The 25,416-nt window shown below is 47.9% G+C and overlaps 1 protein-coding gene across 4 annotated transcripts in view; it reads right to left on the bottom strand.

Annotated features, from left to right (window-relative positions):
* Positions 1-25,416, bottom strand: part of LOC102576771 (copine-5) — a 151,104-nt gene that overhangs the window by 25,575 nt on the left and 100,113 nt on the right. For all 4 annotated transcript variants that reach the window (XM_006260045.3, XM_059717115.1, XM_019492606.2 and 1 more), the window contains 8 exons: positions 21,796-21,837; positions 21,284-21,359; positions 16,576-16,629; positions 15,514-15,575; positions 7,400-7,446; positions 6,567-6,748; positions 5,823-5,950; positions 4,838-4,940 (listed from right to left, as the gene is read on the bottom strand). In XM_006260045.3, the coding sequence (XP_006260107.1) occupies positions 4,838-4,940; positions 5,823-5,950; positions 6,567-6,748; positions 7,400-7,446; positions 15,514-15,575; positions 16,576-16,629; positions 21,284-21,359; positions 21,796-21,837 (694 nt within the window). The remainder of the gene's footprint in view (positions 1-4,837; positions 4,941-5,822; positions 5,951-6,566; positions 6,749-7,399; positions 7,447-15,513; positions 15,576-16,575; positions 16,630-21,283; positions 21,360-21,795; positions 21,838-25,416) is intronic.

Below are 25,416 nucleotides of genomic sequence, written 5' to 3'. Positions count from 1 at the left end.
ATAAATCAGCACAACTCCAGTGAAGTCAGTAAAGATATGATGACTTGCAACAGTTGAGAATCCATCCTGTCCTTTCAATACAGCACAAAGAAACAGAAAAAAAAACCCCAGACTTAATACCCTGCCTGACTTCTAGACATCCCATAATAAACACTAAAACAACTTGCTGATGAGCAAGTACCTCAATCATATTGTCCTCGGTGCAATTCTGAAATCCGTGACTGTACAGTACATCGAAGGCATGTCATTAACAGCTGATTGCACTGGGAAATGCCTGAGACAAAATGACTTAGTGGTCGGAGAATATTTTTGTTTTAAAAGAAGACTAAGATTGTTCTTTTTCTTTCCCCCCGGTTTGAAACTGCAGAACGGTCCGTGAAAAATGACTGTCCTCTTTGAAAGGGAAGGAGGTGGAGAGAGTTGCATTTTTCAGGCCAAGTCACTGACATGGGATTGTAAGTTAGTTCCTTCGGTGTTGTTTCAACAAGAGAACTGAGAAAATGCATCTAGTTCCACCGTGTCAATCAGTACGTGAAGTCTCATAAAAATCTCATGCAGGGGATATCCAGACAAACTACAAGCAAACAAGCCCAACCCTGTTACAAACTACTATGAAACTTCTAGGAAGACAGTGCTGCAGCTTTACGTAAGCCAGCACCCAAAGACCAATACACATTAGTCATCACTGACAAAAAATCAAAACACCCTCTTCTAGAAGATGTATAAGCATCCAGCCTTTATTGGACAAAAAGTCAGCGGAGACTGCTGGTCCCAACAAAGTCAAAATAGGCCACAGACCCTGTGCCAAGTAGGAGTTTACAGTCAGGGAAGAAATTACCATTATATCTCAGGGATGACTTCTTGATTTTACAAAAGCATCGCCTTTGTTCTGGCCCGTGAGAGCTTCACTGGCTTTTATCATAAAAAAGCACAAGATCACTTCTTAGGGCAATATAAGTATAATAACAAATATCAGATTTGTGTCTCTGCAGTCTCAGAGAGCTGCTGTAAAAATAACATCACCTGAAGTATAGCTAAGCCTGCTTAGGACAAAGAAATTCAGATGCAACTCAAATGGAAGAAAGGACCAGGAAAAAAAAACAGAAGCACCCCACCACCACCACCACCACCAGAAAACAACAAAAAAACCCCAACACTGGATGCAGTGAAAAAGATAAATGCCTTCCGATCTCAAGGAAGATGGCCAAGTTCAGTGCTTGGAAAGCAGTCGGTGACCACTACCTTGTTTGCTCCAAGTATATTTATCATCTTCAAGAAGAAGAAAGGAGGTTTTGTCATTGCTGAAAATGATGATGGCTCATTCGCCTGAAATGCATCATCCTTTGAAACACAAAGCAACTCCCAAGATGATCTTTCCTGTACTGGCAAGCGAAATGACACGTGACTTCTACCACGTATCTGCCACTATCACTCAGAGGAATTCCAGACTCACAAAAGACTGTCAAGTACATCCAAGGGACCTGATTGTTTTAGCACAACATAAATGTGTTTTCCATATGTCAAAATGATTTGTTTCTAATCTATCTTTCAAGCAAAAATCTTTGGAGAGGAATGTAGATTTACTGACACCGAAACGTTTTGCACACTCATTTTGGATTCACCAAATTGCTGACGTTGAGAAAAAAGCAAAGAAATTCTGCTTCTGTCTGGCATTTTCAAAATGTAATGTTTCATTTTTTTTCATTTAGAAGAGGGATGGCAGACTCACCTCGTGCCCTGGGTTGGAGCTGGAGCCAGCCCAGGACACAAGGTAGCCACAGTGGTGACATAGGTGGCAGCAGCACCAGCTCCAGCATGGGGCATGTGGCAACAGCTCCAGTCTGGGGCAATTGTGGGACCAGCAGCTGAAAAGGTATGTCAGGGGTGGCGGCAAGGGATGAAGTGGCCGGAGGACAACTGAGGCTGTATCAACCCTTGCTCATCCTCCTGCTGCCAATCGCTATGTCCACAGGGTCCAAAGGCCCTGGATTCTGTGGCAAGCCATTCCCCACCCCTGGCCAGTCTCACCAACTTCCCATTGCCCACCTGCAGCCAGGCAGGCCAGATAGAGCAGGTCTGCAGGCCAAATCCAGCCTGCAGGCCTATGTTTGATACCCCAACTTAAAATATTTCATTAGGATATTTTCAAAATATTTCATTAGGATAATTTTTCAATTCAAAATTACTTTTTGACTAATTTTTATAAACTAAAAAACCCTGTTAAACCCCCCAGGGCAGGGGGTCAGACTCGATGATCTGTTGAGGTCCCTTCTGACCCTAGCATCTATGAATCTATGAAAATAAAATGTTTTGTTTGGGGTCTACAATACAGTTTATTCAGCCCAACTGAATGGTTTTTCAGTTTCCCAGAGCAGCCAGCAAAGTAAAAGATCAAGTATTAGCACGGCTCTGTTCTTGACTAGCTGACGGAGCAACAAAATCTATTCAATACACACCTTCCAGACATCATAATGTATGAAAAATTACAAGTTAAATGCTTTAAATATATATATGGCATCCGTTCATCAGTTAGTGATGGTGGATATTGTAGCTAAATTGTTTTAAAAGAGCTGTTGTAATATTTATGAAAGGGTTAATTAATGACTTTGGGTCTGACTCAGCTTTCATACACAGTGACTTATATGATAATATTGTTAATTTACATCACAGTGGATGCATCTACAAGAGACACTAACTGCACAATAGCCTAATAACATTGCACAGTAGTGTGCCAAGCAAAACCCATGCTAATTCACTACTGAGCAGTAGTATTAGGCTACTGCGCAGTTAATGTCAGTAAGAAGGTGTGCACCGGTGCTACTGTGCAGTAGCACCAGTTACTGTGCACTGATTTAATAACTGGTTATGCAAGTACTAAACGTAATGAGCAGCAACTATGGTGCATTAATGAACACATTAACGCACCCAGAGGGAACTAGGAGTCACTTCTGATTGACACCAGTCTAAGGAAAAGGAGCACTTATCTTCAGAAGATCTCTGCACCGGGCAGTAGGCTTCTGCATCATTAAGCTGAGGATTTATTGATTCCTCTACAGACACCAGACTGACAAGATATGATGGATACAAGTCATCTGGCAATAACAGAAAATGTATGACAGGGATGTACTAGATGATTAGATGACCCTCCATCGTCTGTGCCTGTTGAAAAAGAGCTAACTGTCTGCACAGGCTTTGATGGTTTCAATACTCAGTTATGGAAGAGGTCTTTAGCTGGTGTAAATCAGCATAACTTCAGAGGAGCTATGCTGGTTTATAGTAGGCAGGGATCTGAGCCTCAACAGACAAAATTCGGCAATGGTCAGATATCTGGCAACATTATTACCCATAGACAGTGATCGAGGCTTTCCTCCCCAGCACTCCCCATGATCATGATGCAGACATCGTAGGGCAGCTCCACCTGGTTGACCTTAATGGAGTTACACCACGGATGGACTTGGTCACAAATTCTCTGAAATTACCTCTAATGAGCTAATTATTTCCTGCATTTGTAATATGCTGCTGATTTGTTTGTGGGTGGGATGCTGAATGAATAGGAATCACACATTTCCTTGTGTTGGTATAGGGAACATTTGATTTACTGTATAGCCATTCAGCTGCATGGCAAACAAGGCCCCCAAGACACTCCCTTCCTGTTCACGACCAGTGACTTTTCCTCCTCTTGCTATCTCCTTATCTGAGTACAAAAGAAGAGAGTGGGCCACCTCTTACCCGCTGGAGGGCATGGGCACAGGACAGCGTGACAGAATGCTTCCAGAAGCAAGGAGAATGAAGGTGACACTGGATGGACCCAGTCAGAAGGTGAAGCATAAGGACATCATTTCAGGGCCCTGGACATATATTATATTTGCAGGACTACAAAAAATAAATCACTATAAAAAATAAGGCGCTATGGGTGGCCACATATTCAAGAGTCAGGACATTTAAAGGGCTGGAAGGCAGCCAGGATCTGAAGAGCACTGCCATGGAAGCACTTCTGGTCTCATGCTTCTTGGAACCCCAGTAATTAGAAGGGTTGGTAGGTAGCCCAAGCCAGACACTGCCTCTTGGAGGAGGAGGGAGACGTGAGATTTGGGTTTCAGGAGGAGGGAGGGGGGCGGGGGAGGGAGAGCTGAGCCCTGTGGGAAAGTTGGCGGTAGGAGTCTCTTGACCTGATCCCATGTTTTGTCCCAGAAAGACAAAGAAGTTGCTCTTTCAAACTCTTTCATCTTGGATCCATCATTTCTGAGACAGATCATCCATTATTTTATGGCAACAAACGGCATAAATAGGTGGCCAGTTCTTTTACTGATATGGTGGAACAAATATCATGTCTACCAGGGCCTTCAGACTGTACCAACCAGAGAACACAGTGCAAGGACAGGCTCCCTGAATGAGGAGGGGAAAAACTAAGGCATCAGATTGCTTCAGGTGTCTGCCTGTCCATGTACAATCATGTGACTGAAGTACCTGAAGGGTCAAGGACAGAACGTGGCATGATGTTTCCTTGCTAAAGAGTGAAGGAAATCTCTAAGGAACATGCTAATTCCCAACCCTGTCCCTACCCCTGTGAGGACTGCTGGGTGGCAACCATTTCACCTGGAGCTAGGTTCAGTGGGGAAAACCCAAATGAACCATTTCCCTTACAGGGGACAGGATTCTGCATAAGCCATTGGTGTTAGCCAGTGAGCGAGCGAGCAAGCGAGCGAGTGGGCTTCACCCATATGGATGTTGCAATGGGGGTCCGCAGCTACTGTTTGCTGAAGCACAGCTTCACGTGCAGATATGATGCTGAAATGATCTGGTGGTACTGTACAGGAGCATGGCTCCCACTACTCACATTGACAATGGCTTCTTTTGTCTGGGCCATGTCCGATATCACCCCATCTGTGATGATCAGCAATACGAAGTACTGGGAACCATCCTGGACAGCCGTGGCATACCTGGACAGGGAGATGTTCACTTGAGTATAGGCTTGGAGTGGGGGCTGTAGGGTACTGTTGTGTAAGAAGAGAAGTAGTCCTGGGGCCTCTGACCTGATGGCTAAACTTGCTGCATACTCAATTTACTCTGAAGTGCTCCAGTGAGCACCAAAGCAGGATCCATCTCTGTCAGAGGTTTAGAGTAGCCTGTTTAGTTTCCCAGATTTAAAGATGTCTGTGGCAAGATGAAGGGAGTCCTCTACACTTCAATTCCACTCCTGGCACTGACAAGCACGTTTTAGGAACAGTGCAAGTCCCAAAGAAAGAGCGATTCACCACTCATTCAATCAGGATCCTTCTGGGTTGAAGGAAAGGCACGCTGGTTATCGCAGCTACTCCGCATGGATGGTTGCTGGAAGTGGTGGTAACAACAGGCCAGTGGATGACACTGTGCCACAGGAAATAATGGCCTGAGATTGTTAAAGCAGGGCTGTACATGCCTCTGCCAGATACCGTAGCTTGCCAAGGCATTTCTGGGCTAAGAGCCTATGTCTAGCCAGGGCCGGATTAACACATAGGCAAACTAGGGACATGCCTAGGGCCCTGAGCTGTGAGGGGCCCCGGTCCTTCCCTCCATGGTGGTGGCGTGAATGGACCTACCTGCCTCCCTTCCCTTCCTTTCCCCTCCCCTCTGCCAGCCTTGCCGTGGCACCTGCTTCCTAGCAGTGGCTCCAAGCAGTGCCGGGTGGGGAGGGGGTCTCGGCCAGCCTGGGGCCCATGAGTTTGTTTGCCTAGGGCCCACTAAAGGGTTCATCTGGCCCTGCTTCTAGCTCGAGAAGGAGTTAAGAGGGCATGATGGTCTGTGTGGTGTTGCCATGTACCCACTGCACTGGCTGCCTTTACCTGGCCACATGATTAACCACCGGTGCAAAGTTGGTGGGGCCATACAGCTGGACCGTCTTGAGGCTTTTGTGGTAGGCTTCCAGGATGCCCTCTATACCATTGCAGTAGGGGTTGTCAGCATTGCCGTTCTGAGAAAAAGACAGGGAGAAATGGTTTCTCGTCTTCCCCCTTCCCTGTTTGTTTCTTTTACCTCCCCCATCAGATGACAAGGATGCTCAAAGTGCTGGCTGAGGGAGTCACTGAGAGCGATGTGAGGGCTTCCCCTTTGTACTGAGAGGAATCACGAGGAGGGGTTGTGTTCAAGGAAATGAAGACCACCTCCCTGAGGGCTTAGAGGAATAGTAATTATATTTAGCAGTTGCACAGAATTTTCCACCCCATGGTCTCCAAGTGCCATTATTCCCAGATGGGGAAACTGAGGCAGAGAGAGAGGGGTAGTGACTCAGCCAAGGCCACACAAAAATAGTGCCTGAGCTAGGAACTGAATCCAGGGGTCCCAGCTGTGGTATTAACTTGACTTCCATAGTCTGTGCCTTGAGCATGGTAGACATCTCCAGGGAGCAGGGCTCAAGGAAGATACAGGGTATTCACATGTGGGTAGGATCCGCTTCCCTTGGTGCACCTACATGGCAGCCTCCTGGCCAGGTCAGTGGCCTTCTCTGCTCAGTGGGCCAGTCTGGCACTGAGATGGACCCACTGGGAGAGAGACTGAGTGTGAGAGAGACTCAAAGGGGATGGCAGTACCAGTGGGAACTCGTGGGACACGTGCCCATCTGGAGGGATTTTGGCTCCAAAACCGAGTGCAGGAAACATCTTGTCACTGTCGTAGTCCTGGATGATCTCGCCCACTGCTTTCAGTGCCATAGCATATGCATTGAGCTGGTAGGGGTTCATGTAGTGCAGGGAAGTGGATTGCGAGGGGTTTCCTGCCAGAGACAGAGAAGAGTTAGAGGCAAGCAGAGAGCACAGCAGTAGAGGGGTGTGTGATATATAACTGGACATTGTCAGGTCACTTTAGGGGGCAAAACTATGCTCTCACTGTGAGGCCAGGGCCTGATTTTCACATGTACCAGGCAAATGAGAATAACTCCACTAAGCCATCTGGGGGGACGACTGATGTGTGTGCAGGCAAGAGGATATTCAGCCCCTTCCTGATTTCCCTGGGAATTTGCCCAGGGACCATACACAGGCTTTGACCAGTGGCCCCAATTCATCTCTTTCCATCATCAGTATTTCCAATGAGGTTGGGAGAGTGATCCTGGCATCACACTGATCCAAACAAGATCAGAACCAGGCCCAAAGGGTCTGGGTAGGACATTTGTTTGTTGAAAACTGAATACTACTCCTTGCAGGATACCCAATCCCTATCTGACTGGGACTTATCAAGCTGCCTGTACCTCAAGTGACTGTTAATTTTAAAGCACCTTATGGAGAATTTGCAAGTGTGCAATAAATATGCAACCTCTTAGAGAAGTTACAATAGCATTTATTGTGTGAACAGCCACTGAGCACCCCAACTCAGAGGTCTAGCCTTGTTCTGGGAATCCTCCCACCGCATCTCTGGTACAGAGACTCACCATTGGAAGCTGTGAAGTCGATGGCCACGGTGAAGTTGATCTGCGTCCTAGAAAAGTGACAATGATAGTATGAGGCAGAGGCTACTGCAGTGCGGGACTTTGTCTGGAGGCATTTTGCTCAGTCTTCACCCTTGACACTGAAGCCCAACCTTAAAACTCTTGCTTTTTTGCAAAATTCAGATTCCAACTGTGCAGTTCTAGCCTCATGGGGGCTAAGACACAGATCTGCCAGTTGGAGCACGGGTGTCATGTTTGGCAGCCAGAAAGATCCCTCCATGCTAGCCATGCTACCATCTTATGGCTTTTGTTCACACATGGAAGTCATTGTCACAAGTTATGGTGTAGGCCAATAGTGTAACAAGGTTCAAAGTAGGACTGGACAAATTTATGGAGGATAGGTCCATTAGGAACTATTAAACACAATACTTCAGGTGCCTGGTGGGTATGATGGGGCATGGATAACTCTACACATGCCCTGTTTCAAACACTCTTAGTCTAAAAGACCTGTTCCTTGCCCCTGTTGCAGACAGGACATTGGACTAGATGCATCTCAATGTCTCAAAAATGGGACTGCAGGCAGAAGCTTTACTCACTAAGTTAATGGAGGCTCTGGGTCAATATAAGACATTTGAAAATCTGGCTGTTACAAAGTGCTGAGCAAAAAGTGGGGTCTGGGGCACAGGCCCCAAGCTCCAACCCTTGGGGGAAAGGGGCTCAAAAACAGCAGCAGACAGATGTGCTGTCAGCCTGGCCACCACCACACCCCTGGCAACACAGCTCAGAGGCTGCACATGAGGGTTACCTGTTGACAGAGTGGATGTGATTTCCTGCACAGTACCTGCCTGTGCTCTGTCTTACTTCTCAAGGCCTGCCCATGATTTGGCTGATGACGATGCTGGAGCAGTTACATAAGATCAGGCTAGTTTTTGATTAGCTACATTAATTAGGCAGCATAGAAGGTTATGCCCCATGATTTATCAACACTGTTGTATGAATGCAGGCTCCGTCTCTCACCCCATCCCTGCTCCTGAGAAGTGGTTTGGTTGAATAGCCAGTAACAAAACCTGCAGGTCAGATTCTCATCTCACTCACTTGGAATAAGTCAGGAGTAATTCTACTGGGCCTGACTCCTCTCTCGCTTTTCTCACTGGCATTTTTAAGTGAACCCATACAGTTGCACCAGGCCCTTCAGGATCATACCCAAGCTCCCTTTTTTCCCCCAGGTGCATAAACAAGTCCTGGATTTAGAAAGGCTGAAAACATTCAGGATCAGGAGGACTTGAGAATCAAAATCTGCATCCTGCTGATGTAGATCAGCCTGGCTGTACTGAAGTCAGTGGAATTGTTTTCTTTTACATTAGCTAAGGCTCTGTTTCCAAAGGCCAACATTCACGTTGTTCAGCTTAAGACACCTGCCACGAAGGTAGCAGTGATTTCCTGCATGGTAGGGGGGGAGGAGGAGGGCACTCAGCCCTTTCTGAAAATCAAGTCCTTATAAAATGATGCCAGATGAGTTCCTCAAGTTAGAATCCACATTTAAAGACCGGGCATTAGAGGTTTGTCCAAATCACAGAGCAAACCTGATGCAATCGTAAGGGCCAGATGATGGCCTATAACAAAAGTAGATGCATTCATAGTTTTTTTTCATGGACTTGCGCAGGGTGGAATAGACTCACACTTAGGTGCCCAAGTGCAGTGAGATGCCCACTAGGAATACATCTGGCCTCTGTGTAAACGGGTGCCTCGCCACTCACCATGATTGCACTATGACAATTTACAGCATCTGAGGGTCTGGCTTACAGGTTCCAGAGGTACTTCTGGTGGGTGGAGGCAGCACTTTAGCCTGTGCATACAAACCCTACCCCTATTTTTTTAAGAGCTGTGTTGAATTTGCAGAGCCTCAAGACCCTCCGATGCATTGGGTCAGCATCCTGGCTTGGAGATGCTCATCATTTAAGGGATGCAAGGCTTTGAACCTGCCATTTTTCAGAGCTGACGCAACAAGAGCCTGTTGCCACTGGCTTTGTTTCTTCCTGTCTGGCAGGTAAGATGTCAAGTCCCCACGGCAGCACCAGCCCCTTGTTAACATTCTCCCCGGACATCTGAGGGCACAGCTTGTCACAGAACAGTGGATGCTGGTTTGTGGCAGGGGCTGACAGCTGGGATGTCTCAGCTGAGATGATGGAAAGAGCCAGAGCTCTTGGCAGAAGGGCATCTGCAGGCTGATCTTGTATCCATCACTCACACCCAACATTAATGCTGTCTGGCCAATCAGCCCCAAATGGGGCAAGAAGGCCAATCAACTTACTGTCATGCCAGGATGAGAGTCCAGAGGTGACAGGGGATACATGTGAGCTGAGTTTTTGTCACTGGTGTAATAAAATACTCCACACGTGGGTGGAAGCAGCATTGTGTCGTGGACAGAACAAAGAACAGCAAGGCAGGACTCCTGGGTTCCTTTCTAAGCCAGAGGTGTGTGAGTGGTTCAAGTGGAAACCATGGGGTGGAGTCTCTTCTTTTCTGGACACCTCTATGTCTAGATTTGGTCGTCCAAGTGGTATTTGGATCATCTCCTTTGCCTACAGGGCATGTTGGCACTTATGTGTCTATGGGAACTCTATTCCCCGACACAGCCCGCATGCCCCCGCCCCAGCACGCGTGTCTATACAGCCCCACACAATGCCCCTCCCATGCACAGGCAGACTCCCCAAAGCCTCCAAACTCCAGCGCACACTCACATGACTTGCACATTCTCATATATCTCTCTCTGTGCTCTCGATCACATCTCCCTACACGCTCCCCTCCATTCCTTCACCAGTTTATACCCCTTTCTCTACAACCTACTGCCCATCTGGACCTGCAACCCAAGTCACCCTGACACCCACCCCCCTCTGGGCCCAATGCAACTTGCACTTGACTCCCACCTGAAACCACCACCAGCACCTGCACACAGACCCCCCACCTATACCTGCACTTGCTCTCTCCCCCGGATCCTGCCCCCACCCTCAGCTTCCCCCGATCTTGCACCCAGATCTGCACTCACACCAGGACCCCCCAGATTCCTTCACATCTGGGTCCACATCTGCACCCACCACCCAAACCTGCAGCTCCACCCACACCCTCCCTCAGAGCCCACCCACACCCAAATGCACACCCAGGCCCCCCAAGCTCACCTGAACTGCCATGTGGATGGGAACCTGCAACCCCAACTGTTACCCCCTCCCAGACCCACACTGCCATCCTCACCTGAAAGCACACCCTCAGCTACGTCCAGTTCTGCACCTTCACTCCTACCTGCCTCCACATCCACACTGCACCACACCCCCACCTAGATCTTCACCTGCAACTGGACAGCCCCCCGCACCACCATCCAGAGCTGATCCACAGCCAAACTCACTCTGCACCCCAACCCACATCTGGGCCCATGGACATACCCCCACCTGCTCTTCCCCCACCTAAACATGCACTGCCACCCTATCCCCATCCCCTGCAGTGCGTTCCCTCACGCAGCCTGCTCCACACCTCTTTCCTACACCCCTCTTCCCTCACACAACGCTCCATCTGCCTCACCCCCAATCTAGCTCAGAGAAATGTTTTGCCCTACATGACATGCAGCAAATGTCCCTAAGTAGCCCCCATCTAGCCAGGCCAGCACAGCAGACCTCTCCAAGACCATTCACTGCAAATCTAATGCAACTAGCTCTCCCATCTGAGCAGTGTGAGCCCTTCTAGTGAGAGCTGAGCCCACACAGCCTGCTGTCAAGAAAAGGAAATGAATCCAGGAAGCTACATAGTTGTCACAAGGTAGAAGAGACCATAGTCAATCTGACAAAACAGCCCATCACAGGGCGCAGCAGTGAGATGTGCACAACTGTGACAGATGTCATGGACGTCTGCACAAGTGGAGCCCTGAATGTTGCCAAACACACGCCAATGGAGCGATGCTTGAGTGGGACGCTCCAAGTCCTGCCCTGAGAATCGCAGAGAGTGATGAAGGCAGAGGAGAAAGGAAATCCACTTTGGCAGAGATGGGCTGGTGTCACAATTCCCATTTTACAAATGGGAAACTGAAGCACAGAAAGCGGATACGACTTATCCAAGGTCATACAGTGAGCAAGCAGCAGGGTAGGGAACAGAATCCAGGAGTCCTGTCTCCCAGCTCCCCTGCTCTATCCCCTCCATACCACTTCCTCACAGAGCTAGGGATTGAATCCAGGAGTCTTGGCTCCCAAGTCACATGCTCTAACTACTAGATACCACTACCCCTCTACTTCAAAGTGGAGCTGTCACTTGCAGCTGTCACACTCATCCATGGGACCAGCCCTGGTGCATGCAGGGAGCTCCTAATTATGTGCTACTGGCATACCAAGACATTTCCCTGGGGTCTGGGCCAAACTAGTCAAACCTACCATGTCAATCTACCTCCCTGCTAACTGTCTTCTGAAGCCCGAAGTGAAAGCAGCTGGTGGTCAGATATAAAGAACAAGGCCAAAGGCTGCCATGAAGGGCCCAGGCTCACTCTTGCTGATGACTTCTGGCTGTTAGGCCTCTCTGATGGGGTACCCATGTCTATCGGTACCTTCTAGGGCCCTCAGACAGAGGATGCTATTAGTATGGACTCAGGGACCCTGGATAGGAACATGCACCCTCTTTCCTTGAAGAGACTCATTCTTTCAGTGCTCTCCGTACACATGCTAATGTGAGCTCACAGAAAGCTGCTGCTCTGCTGTACAGCCTGCCTTGCTGGCAGTCAGGAGCATCTGTGAACTCCGGTGCCTCCTCTCTCCAGCTGCTCAGGTACCTCTCCTGGGCATGGCCATGCTAATAGGTTTGCATGAGCACAAGGAGGCATATGGCATGATTATGGCATATGCAATGGCACCAAGGCTGGGCATGGATGGCACTGGCAGCATTCTGCAGGATGCCTGTTTTGACTTGTCACCGTCTGTCTTCTGCATCTGTGGGCAACAGATCAAGCTGTATATAAGCTGGCACTGTACCACCCTGAGAATCAGCCCAGAGCTCACAAGGCCCGAAAAGCAGATATCCAGGACATCTGCCTTGAGCCAGGTGCTCAGCAAGGATGAAATTTCTGCTTGGCCTCAAGTAACTCCAGTCAGGTGCTAAGGGATCCATTGTAATGACCGCTCTAAGCCTAGGTGAGAAGAATCAAAACGGTCCCTTCCCAATTCCCTGGAGCCAGAGCAGGACAGGGCTCTACCGGGAGATTCGTTCAGTCTACCTTTATGGGCACGAAGCAACAGGGCTCTTTTGGGAGATTTAGGACCAATTTATTAATGGTTTATAAAAAGTACTAAAGTGGGGATTCACAATGCTTTTAGACTCAAGGCACCCTTGGAAAATGCCAGCTTTTAGTTTTCACTCCTTTTTGACTATAGAAAAACAACACGGCAATTCTTCTGTTGCAAAGAGCTCAGACAGACCATAGCAGGGCAGAATGCTTTTAACACTATAGATTTCTATATGAAATCTCTGGGTTTCTCTCTTGAATCATGTTTGCACACCTAACAGTGCTAACATGGCATGGCACTCTGCAGCACCCTTGAAAGGATCTCAAGGCATGCCATGGGGCCACGTCACCCTGCTTGAGAATCACTCAGTTAAAGGATTAATAGATTATTTGATAAATGCCTAACACAATGATTATAGAGTGCAACAGCTTGGCAGCTGCTTGTAACCCTGATTTATAACCATCCATCACACATTTCACTGATGTGCTTATAACCACCTAAGATGTATAATACTCCTCTCTGTAACATGCCTAGAGCATCTGTTCACCCTTTCTAGCCCATTTATAAGTAAAACCTTAGTAGAAAGTGGGATTCTGTTCTGTCAGTCGCACGAGGAGGCAGATCCTTAGGTGGAGTAAATGGATGCGGCTCCCCTGACATGTGATTCATACCAGCAGACGGTCTGGTTAAGACCTCCCTGGTAGTTAGCTATCCCCGATAGCTTAAATGTGGCCATTTTTAATTCCATTCTGTGACTGCTGGCATTGTTCTGTCCACCTTGCTCTTCTGTGGGTCCTAAAACTCCTGTAACTTATACTGATGTAACTTGACTGGAGTAAGAGATGAGAACCTGCTCCTTGATACAGCATGTCCTTCCAATATGTGAAGACAGCGATATCCCCCATTAGCTGTTGGCTTCCTGGGCTGGTGAGATTCAACTCTTTTAATCCTCTCATATCACTTCCACTCCTTATCACATTCACTCCTCCTCCTGGGACTCCCCTCAGTTTATTAACAGATATCTTTCCATGTAGGTGATGGTAAGGAATGAATGCACTGCTCCCAGCTCAGCTGCACTCAAGCAGTGGGTAGAAACTGTCACTGCCCTGCTCTGTGAATGGTTGCCTCCGGATATAATTTGTCTCTGCACGTTAAGCAGTCTGTGTCTGAGAACTCTGAACAGTGCCGAGGCCTCCTACTGGTTCTCTGCACAGAGCTGCATTGTGCCCTTAATGAGCTTGACCTACACCAACCCCTTGATCTGAATACACCAAACTTTGGGTTGTTTGAAATCTGAATCCAAAACTAGAGGCCAGAGTCTGTATCAGCTTGCTATGCACAAATGGATGTTGCTACAACAGGACCAAGCTTTACAATGCCCCCTCCTAGAATCCTCTAGGCCATTCTGTGCAATCCCACAGCACGTGACTGATGGCTGGACAAGCTCCACTGCTTCCATGATTTTAGTGACAGTAGTAAGGACATAACTGAGGCCCAGATGACCCAGGAAAACAACCTGTTGCTGACAATGGTTATAACTGGCAACTGGTCACACAAGCAGGTGGCCTGCCAGTGTACACAGGATAAGAAAAGTTTCAACACTTTTACAAGAAGTTTGGTTGAGACCTTTCTACTAACCAGACAGACCACTTGACATTCAGTGGTTCTGTTTTGTAGTCAGATGGGCCAGGAGGATTAGAGAACAGCAAAGCCCCCCACTGGAACAGGGTACCTAGGGAGGTGGTGGAATCTCCATCCTTGGAGGTTTTTAAAACCCAGCTAGACAAAGCTCTGGTTGGGGTGATCTAGTCGGAGGTGGTCCTGCTATGAGAAGAGGGTTGAACTAGATGACCTCCTGAGGTCCCTTCCAACCCTCATTTTCTATGATTCAATATCACTTCTATCCCTGTCCTAAAGACTGACATGGTGCTAGGTGACCCGAGTTATCAATGGCAATGCACTGCCTCCCAGCCCATTCCACCGTTACCCCCCATTTCTTCGAGGAATCCCTGATGAGCTATTGCAGAACCCCAGGGATCCACACAAGTCTGAAAACCACTGCTCTAGAGCCGGCTTAACCTGCAACTTTTTGACTTCCCAATCTGTTCCCAGACCACCGCTGCGGTCAGCACCACCCCACAGGTCAGGCCGTATTGCAGCCCTCCTTTTGAAGCTGGCTCCTGTGGGCCAAGAGAGGAGGATATGTGAAGCCAGGAGGAAGCAAACAAGCTAAAGAGTGAGTGACAGCTGTTGCTCCAGAAAGGTGCGGTCCCTTGTTCCTAATAGGGCATAAGTTTCTCCGCTGTACTGCTCTCCACTGTATTTTCTCCAATGAACAATCAATGTAAGAGGCAGCAGCTGAGTTTCAAGAGGAGTGCTAGAGAATGACCAAGAAAACGCACACTCCATGGTGTGCTGCTCAGAGCTGTCTGGGTCAGAATCTGGGTCCAGTTCCCTAGACAAGTGCCTTAAATACAAAGTTATTTGGCTAAAAAATAGGAGTCCTCTTCTCCCTGGTTCTCCAGGGCATATACCTAGGTATGTGCATTATGTAGCTACATAGCTGTCCAGTCAGTGCATTGCCTACTACTGCATGTGCTTCCATGTCCACAGTGCAGGGGTAATGGAGTTGCAACCAGTGCAAACACCAAAAATGCCCCTTTATGGGGCTGGCTAAGTGCAAGTTAGATGCACCAAGGGGAACAGAATTCATGCCATGCTGTCAACGTCAGCACATGGCAAACAAAAATAACGGGTGATTCACGTGCCCTGAAATAGTCAGTGGCTCTGTCCCCATCTTGAAATAGGTTGTTCACCTCCTGCATCTTGCTCGCATAGGAAGAGAAACAATAGCCCACTTACCCTCCTTTAATATAATCCAAGAAGGTGTACTCTGATTCCACAGTGAATGAGAGCAGCGTCACCTTGGGGCCAAAGAGAGAGGGCAGTCAGTTATACCAAGAATTATGCCTCAGAGATTGCTAGTGCAAAGGTCAACTTCTTTGGTGCGAAGAGAAGGTGCTAGTGTGAGAGCTCTGGAGACTGAACTATGAATCTATGGCCCGAGGAATAAACTAACCTTCCAATCTGTTCCCTGGCAATGGGTGGCACATAGGGCCTTTTTAATAGAAAATTTGGGTTTCAACAAAATCTTTTTGGGGATGAAAATGTTTCATTACTGTGTGGAAATGCTGATTTTTCATTAAATTAAAAAACCCCAAACCTGAAAATATTCTGATTCTGAAACGGTACCACAATGCATCATCTAAGTGGCAGTGTAGTTGCCTTCTTTCCCCACCCGCCACCCCCAAACCCCTCCATTTCCTATAAAGCACCAGGGCCAGGAACTCTCATAATACTACCCCTTTCCTCCCCAAGATGGGAGACAATCTCCTGTATTGCACAACCCAGGACCCTGCCCATACAGAAGGATAGTGTAGTATTTCCAAATCAAAATATTTTGATTTTCAGCTGAAATTGGTTGGTTTGAATTTCTGCTGACAAATCTAAAGTGTTCCTAGGAACACCCTTCCCTTCTGCTTTTCAACCAAGTCCAGGGTCACGTCTGCCCTGGCTTCAATACTGACTCAGGAAAAAAATCATTAATGGCGCCCACTGCAAGTCCCAGCGCCTGGATTTTCCCCACAACTCTCTTACCCAAGATCTAACAGCAACCAGGCCAGCTTAGTTTACAAGATCAGACCTGAAAACCACCCATAAAAAGCTGACCGATGATTGCGAGCTACCACTTGGCTGTTATGTGGCACCCCATGTCAAAGACTTACAGGGGTGAAAGCACCGATCAGTGAAAATTGTTCTTGTAACACGTGAGGACTGCATGGTGGCTTGTCTTTGGGCCATACATCATCCTAGGACACCAATTCTTAGGTGGCATTAATGCCAAAGGAAAATCCAATCACTTACTGTTCCTGAGTTAATGTATTTCTTTTTCTTCATTTTCTTTCTGGGATTCACCACCTAAAGGAAGAAAGAAGCGGGAGAGACTGAATGTTTGTTTAGGAGCAAATTCTATTCTGACTAGCAAGAAGAGGCACCAACAATGCACAACTGAGACGAGATAGGACTTGTACAGGTTTACATGCCTTTGATCCTCTCTCTTATTAGAGACTGAATAACTCCAAGTGACCTCAGTATTGCAAATGAGTGACATGCCCCTAGTTGCTCTAATAAATTATCTATCCTGCCATCATGCTGAATATTTTGAAATGGGAGCAAGTCTCAGTATAATTGGAGTGTTCATCTCTTTTTACTCTGCAATTCCTTCTGCCCCCCCAAATTTCTCATCATTATAGCAGAAACAAACCATATTGTTTCAGATGTGCATATGGTTATCGCCTAGCAGGAATAAGGGAAGAGGAAAAGCCTAAGGCAATAAATTCAGTCCTAAGCAAGAGCAATTTCTCACAGCCAGCATGAGTAGCCCTTAGCTCTTTGGAGAATACAAGTCTGTTTCTCCTATTAAAAAGAATATTTCCCTTTTCTTTCTCAGAACATCTTCCTGACCACAGGGGATGTGAATGCAACAGTGCTAGAGAAAGGTGGTGATATAACACAAGATTCAGGCACTGCGGATAAGGTTCCTCAGGCATGTAGCTCCCACTGAAGTCTCCTTGGCCATGATAAGCTACATCACCAGAGAATCTAGCCCGGTGGCAAAGAGCCAGGGTATGAAATAGGCAATATTAAAATTCATTCCAGCAGGGTTTGGGAAGGACATAAGTAGGGCATAGGTCCCATGCCAACCTGACACCTGGGGGTGAATATCACCATGTATAGACAAGAACAAGAAACCATCCAAGGTATTTCTATGTCTATTCCCAGAGCACCTCATATTGTTACCACCTATTTATCCTTGCAGCACCCCCTGAATCAGGACAGTGTTCTTGTCCCCCTCATGCACAACAGAGGCACAGAGAGGATAAGCAATTTGCCAAAGGTTAAGCAGGGAGTATGTTGCAGAGGTCCAAGCTAGCATCCTAACTGCTGCATTATTCTTCTCTGGAGCCTGCGTCCTTTTTGTCCATAGGCTTCACTGCTCCTGGATCCCATGGTCGAGTTTTCCAAAGTGATGTGTGATTTGGGTGCCTCCGTTTTGGAGCGTCCTAGCGATGACACCTGAGAAAAGGCCCTGCTTCTCAGAGGGTTGGTAGTGCGTGCTTTCTGACAACCAAATCCCTTTAAAACATTTCAACCTGGATGCATGAAATAGCTAGTCCCTTTGAAAATCCATGTCTGGAGACTCCACTCCTCAGCTATTCAAACTCTGCAGATCGCTGTTTGACTGTCTTCCCTTTCCATCCCCCAGCTGCTCCATAAAGGGCTGGGTTTTCCAAAACCTGGGATAGGGAAAGCCTGTTTCTCTCCTGAATCTGTTTCTTATCCGCCCTCAGCAGAAAGTCCTACTCTTCTTCCAGCTGACCAACTCTGCTGGCCTTCCCAAGGGCTCTCCTTTCCCCTCCGTGATAAACAAGGACGTGACCTTTCCAGCCAGTGAAATTACATTTTTGCTCTATCTCTGGAAAGAGCTCATTTGGAATCATGGGGTTTTTCCTTCCCTTCTCAATGATCTGTTTTGATAAGGTCATGGGAATTCATCCAGAATAAAAGGCATTAATGATTTACACAGATTATTGCCAGCTCCTCCCTCCCCCCAACCTCTCCTTCTCACTCCTTCCTCCTGCTGAAGGGAACTGTGAAAGCTCATAAAGGGACATGCTGAGATACGAATCAGGCGGTCAGTCTGAAAGATGCCCTAGAAATGTCACATTAGATGATATTAAGATGGAGCCACTGTGGTTAAGGGCTGCTTAGTGCACAAGTCACTTTGTTTGAGGGAAGGAAACCCAGGCATGGGAATGCAAGGGAACCAAAGCAATGGAGTCACTGCTGAGGTCTGTTTGTCGCTCACACACGGGTGTTGCGATCTGTGTTACGAATGGAGGGTGAGTGGCCCGGTCAGTGGAGGAGTGCTAATTCACAGCAGCCAGAGGCTGGCCTGGGGATTGGGCACCTGTTACTTCAGTGCTTTAAACGGGCACTTCCACCTGTGCAAAATGCTACCCGCTCAGCAGCTCCACTCGCACAGGGAGCAGCAATTCACAGGGGCAAATGATGACAAAATGCAGGGCAGCACAGAGCCAGGCCCACAGAGCTGTGGGTCAGGATCGTCCAGCATAGGCAGTGTTTGAACACATATCTCTCTTGTCTGAATTCACACCGAGGTGCCTCACAAGGGAGATGTTTTCATAAAATCATAGAAAATGAGGGTTGGCAAGGACCCCAGGAGGTCATATCTAGTCCAACCGCCTGCTCAAACCAGAACCAGCCCCATCTAGATCATCCCAAGCAAGGCTTTGTCTAGCCGGGTCTTCAGAACCTCCAAGGATGGAGATTTCACCTCCTCTCTGGGTTATTTGTTCCAGTGTTTTACTTTTGAAGGAAGCGTTTGGATAGAGCCATATGAACACCTTTGAACATTAAAAACCCCTTTGAACATTAAAAAAGTACTGCCTCATTTTGAATGTTTCTGTGATCTGGATGCAGAGGTAGGGAGAAGTTGATCTTTGCTGGATGGATTCAGACCGGTCTGATTGTGTGTCACAGGCCCCATTTGATCACTTCCAGACTTAAATGAACACAGTTCCCTTGAAGTACATTATCCTTTGCCTTGTCTATAAAGGACTCCCATGACAGGGCTCCTACTGCTTCCCTTCAGGAGGATATTTCACAACTCCAGGTTTATGACAATGGTCTTCCTTTTCAGTCAAAGCTTTTCTCTGCTCGGTCTCAACAGTCCCACCGAACCACCTGTATCTCCTTCAGCATTTACCTGCTCCATAGTCTGTTAAATGGTATCATATTCCTCTTGATCGCTGTTCAACCACAATGCACGTATCGTATTTTGATCCTTTGGGTCAGACTCTCAGCTAGTGCAAACCAGCCAAGTTCCACTGGAGCGACAGAGCTCTCCCGATTTATCCCAGCTGAAGATATGGCCTACTAATCTTTCTGCTCCACTTTCCTAATCATGCCTGGCACTGCTGTCTGATCTCTTAATCTCAAACTGGCCATGTTTCCTCCCCACACACAACTCAACAAGATTGAATATCCCAGTGGTCTTTGAGATGGTCCTGCAGCAAGCTAGCCAGGGTCAGTGTGCCTCAGGTATCATACTTGAGGAGTCAGCTGCCATTAGCAGTAGTCCTGAGATGAACCTAGGGATGCACTAGAGTTTATTGGAAGTGTCTGTGGGACCTGACTGGCAAAGGGACAAGGGGCCTGACAAGAGCTGCACTTATTCGCATAGATGGAGGCACAGTGTGGACTGAAGCCTGCCATACCTGTGGTAGAACTCATCTTGCAAAGTGGCAATATTAAAAATGACCCTGATGAGTTCACCAGGAAGGCACCTACATTACTCTTCCTATATCTAACTATATAGTACTAACTATATATGGCACAGCTTATAGTAAACTACAGCCACATGGTCCAGCCTCAGCTTCACTGGCGACATCACATTTCTGGGCCAGTAATGTGACAGATGTTAACTTCTGGACCAGTAATTTGACAGATGCCAACTGGCAGAGCCCCACTTAATTCAATTCACACCAGGTAGGCATGTAGCCCGGTGTCACACTCAGCCAGGTGTCCATTCTAGGTCCTCTCCCCTTTTCCACCCCTAGTAAGTTGTACTCCCCTGCTCTCTTGGACTGCCTCGGCTTTCTAGAAAGATTAAACTGATCCTCCAGCTACAGAACTATAAAAAACTGCCCAATAGCAAACAAAAATGTGGCAGTGCCCTAGGGTAGCTCAAAGATGTTTTCATATCCAACCAAGGTAAGATCTCTTTATGGCTGTATAGTAGAAAATAGCCTTTATTATTGATTAATGTCAGGAAATGGCTAATTATTTAATAATATTTTCAATGCTCAGAGAGGCCCCAATGACCTTGATTTCTGAACAATTTCCAGCCAGAGCACTTTCTTTGCTCCTGATCTGTAGTTTCAACCTGGCTGCGCCCACCCCCCCACAGCTCTCAGCTGATGCTCCTCCACCCCAACCCACAGTCCCACCTGAGATTGCCATCTTGGACTCCCCATGTCCTCAGCTCTGCCAATGCCTGTCAGCGCCAACCTACAGTCCTTGATGCTATTCCAGAGCTGGTTTCCCCATGTAGCTTTCTTGTCCTTTTCTATGTCAACCTATAACCTCCTTTGCTATTCCAGGCTTTGCCTTCCCTTGAGCAGGGACTGCCAACTGAACACTGACTTTATTAGTGCAATGTGATCAAATCTTCTCCAGTTGCCAGGGGAAATGATCAAACTGATTTCTCCTGTGAGCTAAGTGTCATGTCCAGGTCTTCAAAGGGGAGCAGCCTGTGTGTGTTAGCACACTGATTTGGTAGCACACTATACCATGTACATACCATCTTCACAGGTGCAAAAAAAATGTGCAAGATGTAGCACTGGTGAACTCTTACACTACCCTCCTAGGCAAGCAAGTTCATCTTCTGACAATCTATCTGCTTCTCTTCTGTAAACCACACAAGGAAGGCGCACAGAACAGCTGGCCCTTTGGGCAAGTACTAGGGGTCTCCTGGTCTTCCACTCACCTCATAGACGTTGAACTGGCTTTGCCCTCGTGCCAGTTCCCGGTAGCTGGTTGTGAACTCCCCAATGAAGTCATGGCTGTGGATGGAAAAGGGAGCTCTATGAGAAATGGTATTGAGAAAAATCATTTGCTTTGGGGTCAGGCATGGGATTCAGGGCATCACAATCACATTGACCTTTTCATGCTGTAACTGGGAAGGGCAGCCTGCCTACATCACAGCTACATAGAAGGTATCCTGGGAAGAACTGCAACTGTGCAATCTACTCCTTCTCACTTGCCTTCTCTTTTTCACCATCCTTCCTGCCTGTCCTCCTCTTCCTCCCCACCTGCCCTGAACATCACAAATACATTATTTCTCACTAAAAAAAAGAGTGGAAGCTGGCCCTGATCCTGCCCACTGGGTTGGCAGAAGCAGGATCACACCCATGCTAACTAGGGCTACAACCGTTCAGGAACATTTAGAGTCTGTACTCCTCCAGCCAAATGCTCCACAGCTCCTTGAGCTCTCCTCACCTGCCGTCCCGGTCCCAATCATACACCTCCACCTTGATGGTCCTGCAAGACAAAATCCCCTGGTTATTCCCAGTCAAGTTGTAGACTCCGCAGAGTGGAACAATTTCACAAAAGCAGGGATCACATCATCTCTTTTCTTCTCTCTGCTCCCTGGTGCTATCAGCATGTTTGGAGGCTCTACACTCGGTGCTGTTGCAAAAGCAGTGAAACAGTCTCTTTATATTAACCTGCTTTATCCATTCTCCATGTCACTTCCAGTCTCTCTTAAATGCCTGTCTACTCTTCAAGTCTCTCATTTCTGAGTTTGTCGTCCCTCTACTATTCTCACTGCATTGTGAATTGCAGGGAAACATGGCAGCATCATCCAGTTCCTCAAATACAGGTACCCTTCATTCAACTGCCATTATTTATGTTATTCTATAACTGTTCTCTTTCGCCCTCTGGTCTCTTTCAAATTGACCGCCCCATGTGGTCACATCTCTAAAGCATTTGGAAATGATGCCACCATATGAAAGATGCTATTATATTCAAATGAATCATGAAGAGAAGTGCTGTGTGTCCATGGCTGTCATTCTACTTTGTGGCATTCTGCATACAGATACCGGGACATACGTTGCTGCCTACTAGGCATTATGACCGGTGCTCTAGACCTTAGCTCCATGCTTGCAGCAAAGGGGCCAGTGACTATGTAATGACTTCAACTTTAATCCTATTCCTGTCTTCAGATTCCAGCATCCCCATCTCCCCTAGTGTTACACACTGTGCTTGTATTACAGTTGTAGAGTGAGACTGATTAATTTGCTTTTGATGGTCTCACAATTTGCTTTTGGTAGTGCCAGGGCATCCATGGGTGCCCTGGCAAAAGCAAAGAGGCAATGAGGTCCTGGGGAGATCTGTTGCAGGAACCTGCTCTTTTTCTCAGCAGCCTTTGGAACTGACTTCAGCTATATTTAAGAACTGTTTAAAGGCAGCCAACTTGATCCATGCACTAGCCAGTTATAGCTGTGTATTTTTTGCCAGCTAGAAAGCTGGGTAATTAAACAGACAGATGTTTACACAGCAAATGAACAAATCCAAACCTATTCTGGAGCACATATCATACTTGGAAAGGAACTGCAGACAGGTGTATGAATCAAGTGCTGTCAGACGATACTACAGGTAGACATACCAGCTTAGATGCAACATATGTGTATCCTATGATAGGGTGATATGATACATGTGGCCTACAGGTAGGTGTGACATATATAATAGGATGCATCATCAGTCAATTATTAATAAATAAAAATATAATGAAATGGGGGTGAGTTCTCTGCACAGTCTCTACACAGTCAGGAAATGTATTTCTGATGTTGGACTCAGTACAGTTCATCTCTATCTCCCTAGATATCAGAATACTTTGCTATTAACTTTCAGATGCTGGGTGCTTTCCTTCAGAGCTCTCCCACAGGCACATACTCCCTTGGAGCTCTGCAAGTGCCGTTCTTGGCTGCAGGAAGCAATAGGAAGCAATACACAGAGCCCAGTCTAAGCCTTGCCCCAAGACTAAGCTGCTGCTCCTCCGGGTTCTCAGCCTGTTTCCTAGATCTCCCTTCTCCAGATGAACACTCCCACCTCCCTTATCTCTGGGTGAGCTAATAAACCAGCTAGGTACACATTTACGGCCAGATTTACCAAGGTATTTCAGCACCTAAAGATGTTGTTTAGGCCCTTTTGTAAATCTTTTTAGATACATCTCTACATCTGCCTAAATTCCTTGCTGGAACTGATGCTTACCTTCTTCCAGCCAGCCTAACACCTACCAACAAGAGGGAGGGTGAGTCTTGAGCTGGTGCCAAGAAAGAAGGGGAGCAGAGGTTCTCAAACTGTGGTCCGCAGACCACCACTGGTCCACAAGCTCCATTCAGGTGGTCCACAGAAAGGTTGTGGAACAATTGAGAATATCCGTACTTGTAAGGTAAGACTACTGATATTAAAATATGAGTGTGTGCTTTGATTTGTAGAACAAAAAAAGTTTATTAAGTGGTCTGCTGAGACCCTCAACAATTTTCAAGTGGTTGGCAAGAGATAAAAGTTTGAGAACCACTGCCATAGAGTTTACTGGAGACAGGACAACTACCACCCCTGGGGCAGAGAAAAGGCCTGGAGAGGAACATCCTGCCAGGCCAAAGACTGACTCTTGTCGGAACCTCCTCACCCATCAGCTTCTCTCATCTTCAGCCTCTGCGCATCTCCTATGTACCCATGCATGCATTTCCATCACCTGTACCAGACAGATTGCGGCCACCAGAGATCTGGGCTTTCTGTTTGCCATGGAAAAATGGGGTAAAACCCAGATTTTCTCCTTTAAAGGAGAAAAATGCAGGAAAACATGAGTTTCCCCTTGCAGGCTGGCAGAGTTCCAGCCTGCAAAATGCTAGGGGGTGCAGGAGGAAGGCAGTCAGGCAGGAGGTGCCATGTAAATGTGCACATGTACATACACACATGGCTGCCAGGCAGCCTGGAGAGCAGCTCCTGCAGGTAAGTCATGGGGTTGGAAATTGAGGCCTCCATAGTGAGGGAGGGAAGGAGTTGGGCAGGGCTGGGGCTGCTGCCCAGCCCAGGTGGTGCATGGGGCTTGGGGCCGGGGGCCATGTGCAGCCGCAGGGCCCAGACAGGGAGCGGGATGAGGCCACAGCCATGGGCTTGGAGCTCCCTGCCCTGCCCCCAGACTGTGGGGTGGGACCCGGTGAGGCAGGGCAGAGTGAGGCCGGGAAGCTTGGTGCCGGCTCTGTGAGCCTCACGTCACCACAGGCAGGTGCCCCTGACTTCCTGACAGCAGCAGGGGCAACGGCGCAGAGTTGTGCCCCCCGCTGCTGCCAGACAGGCAGGGAACACCTTGCCATGACAGCGTGGGGCTCCCGGAGGTGACACTAAGCTTCTCCACCTGGCCGTGCTCTGCCCTGCTGTGCCAGGTCTCGCCCGCTGGGCTGCAGAGGCCCCAAGGGGAGGACAGCAGGGCTGGGAGCCCAGGCCCACAGTGGGGAGCCCACACCTGCGCCCCCCACAGACTCTGCTCCAGCCATGCAACCTATGGGGGAGTGAGAGCCAGGCTCCATGCTCTGCTGCACTGCAACAGCAGCTGCCACCTCCCATGGGTGGCAGCTGGGGCTTGGGCGCTGCTGCAGGGGGCAGGGAGCTGCAGACCCAGGTCCCTGGCACCGTAGCCCTGGCAGCTGAAGGCCCCCTCCAGCAGGGCTGGGGAGGGTGGGGGGGCCTGTGGTTGGAGAGTGAGGGGCACCGGCAGGGCTGGGGGTTGGGAATGAGGGGCAATGGCATGGGCAGGGAACTGGCATATCAGGGCTGTTCAGCACCACAAGGGCGGGGGTTGGACAGCCGCAGCTGGACCTGCATCCTAGTGACTGAAGGGCGCAGGGGGAGTGCTGATTTTCCATGATAAAAAACCCAAAATCAAACACCGAAATTGATAGGTATTTAGAATTTCTTTTATTGTAGTGATTGAGGCACAGGTAGGTTTCCAAATTGCTTTAAAATTGTAAATATATCAATAAAACATTGCGTTCAACTGATACCTATATAGTGATGTTTCATTTTAATCATGGAAAAACCTAGATTTAGGGGGTT

This window comes from Alligator mississippiensis, chromosome 14 (genome assembly GCF_030867095.1).
Source record: "Alligator mississippiensis isolate rAllMis1 chromosome 14, rAllMis1, whole genome shotgun sequence".
In the NCBI taxonomy this organism is placed as follows: Eukaryota; Metazoa; Chordata; order Crocodylia; family Alligatoridae; genus Alligator; species Alligator mississippiensis.
The sequence above is the reverse complement of the archived record's forward strand: the minus strand, read 5'-3'. Positions and strand labels throughout refer to the sequence as shown.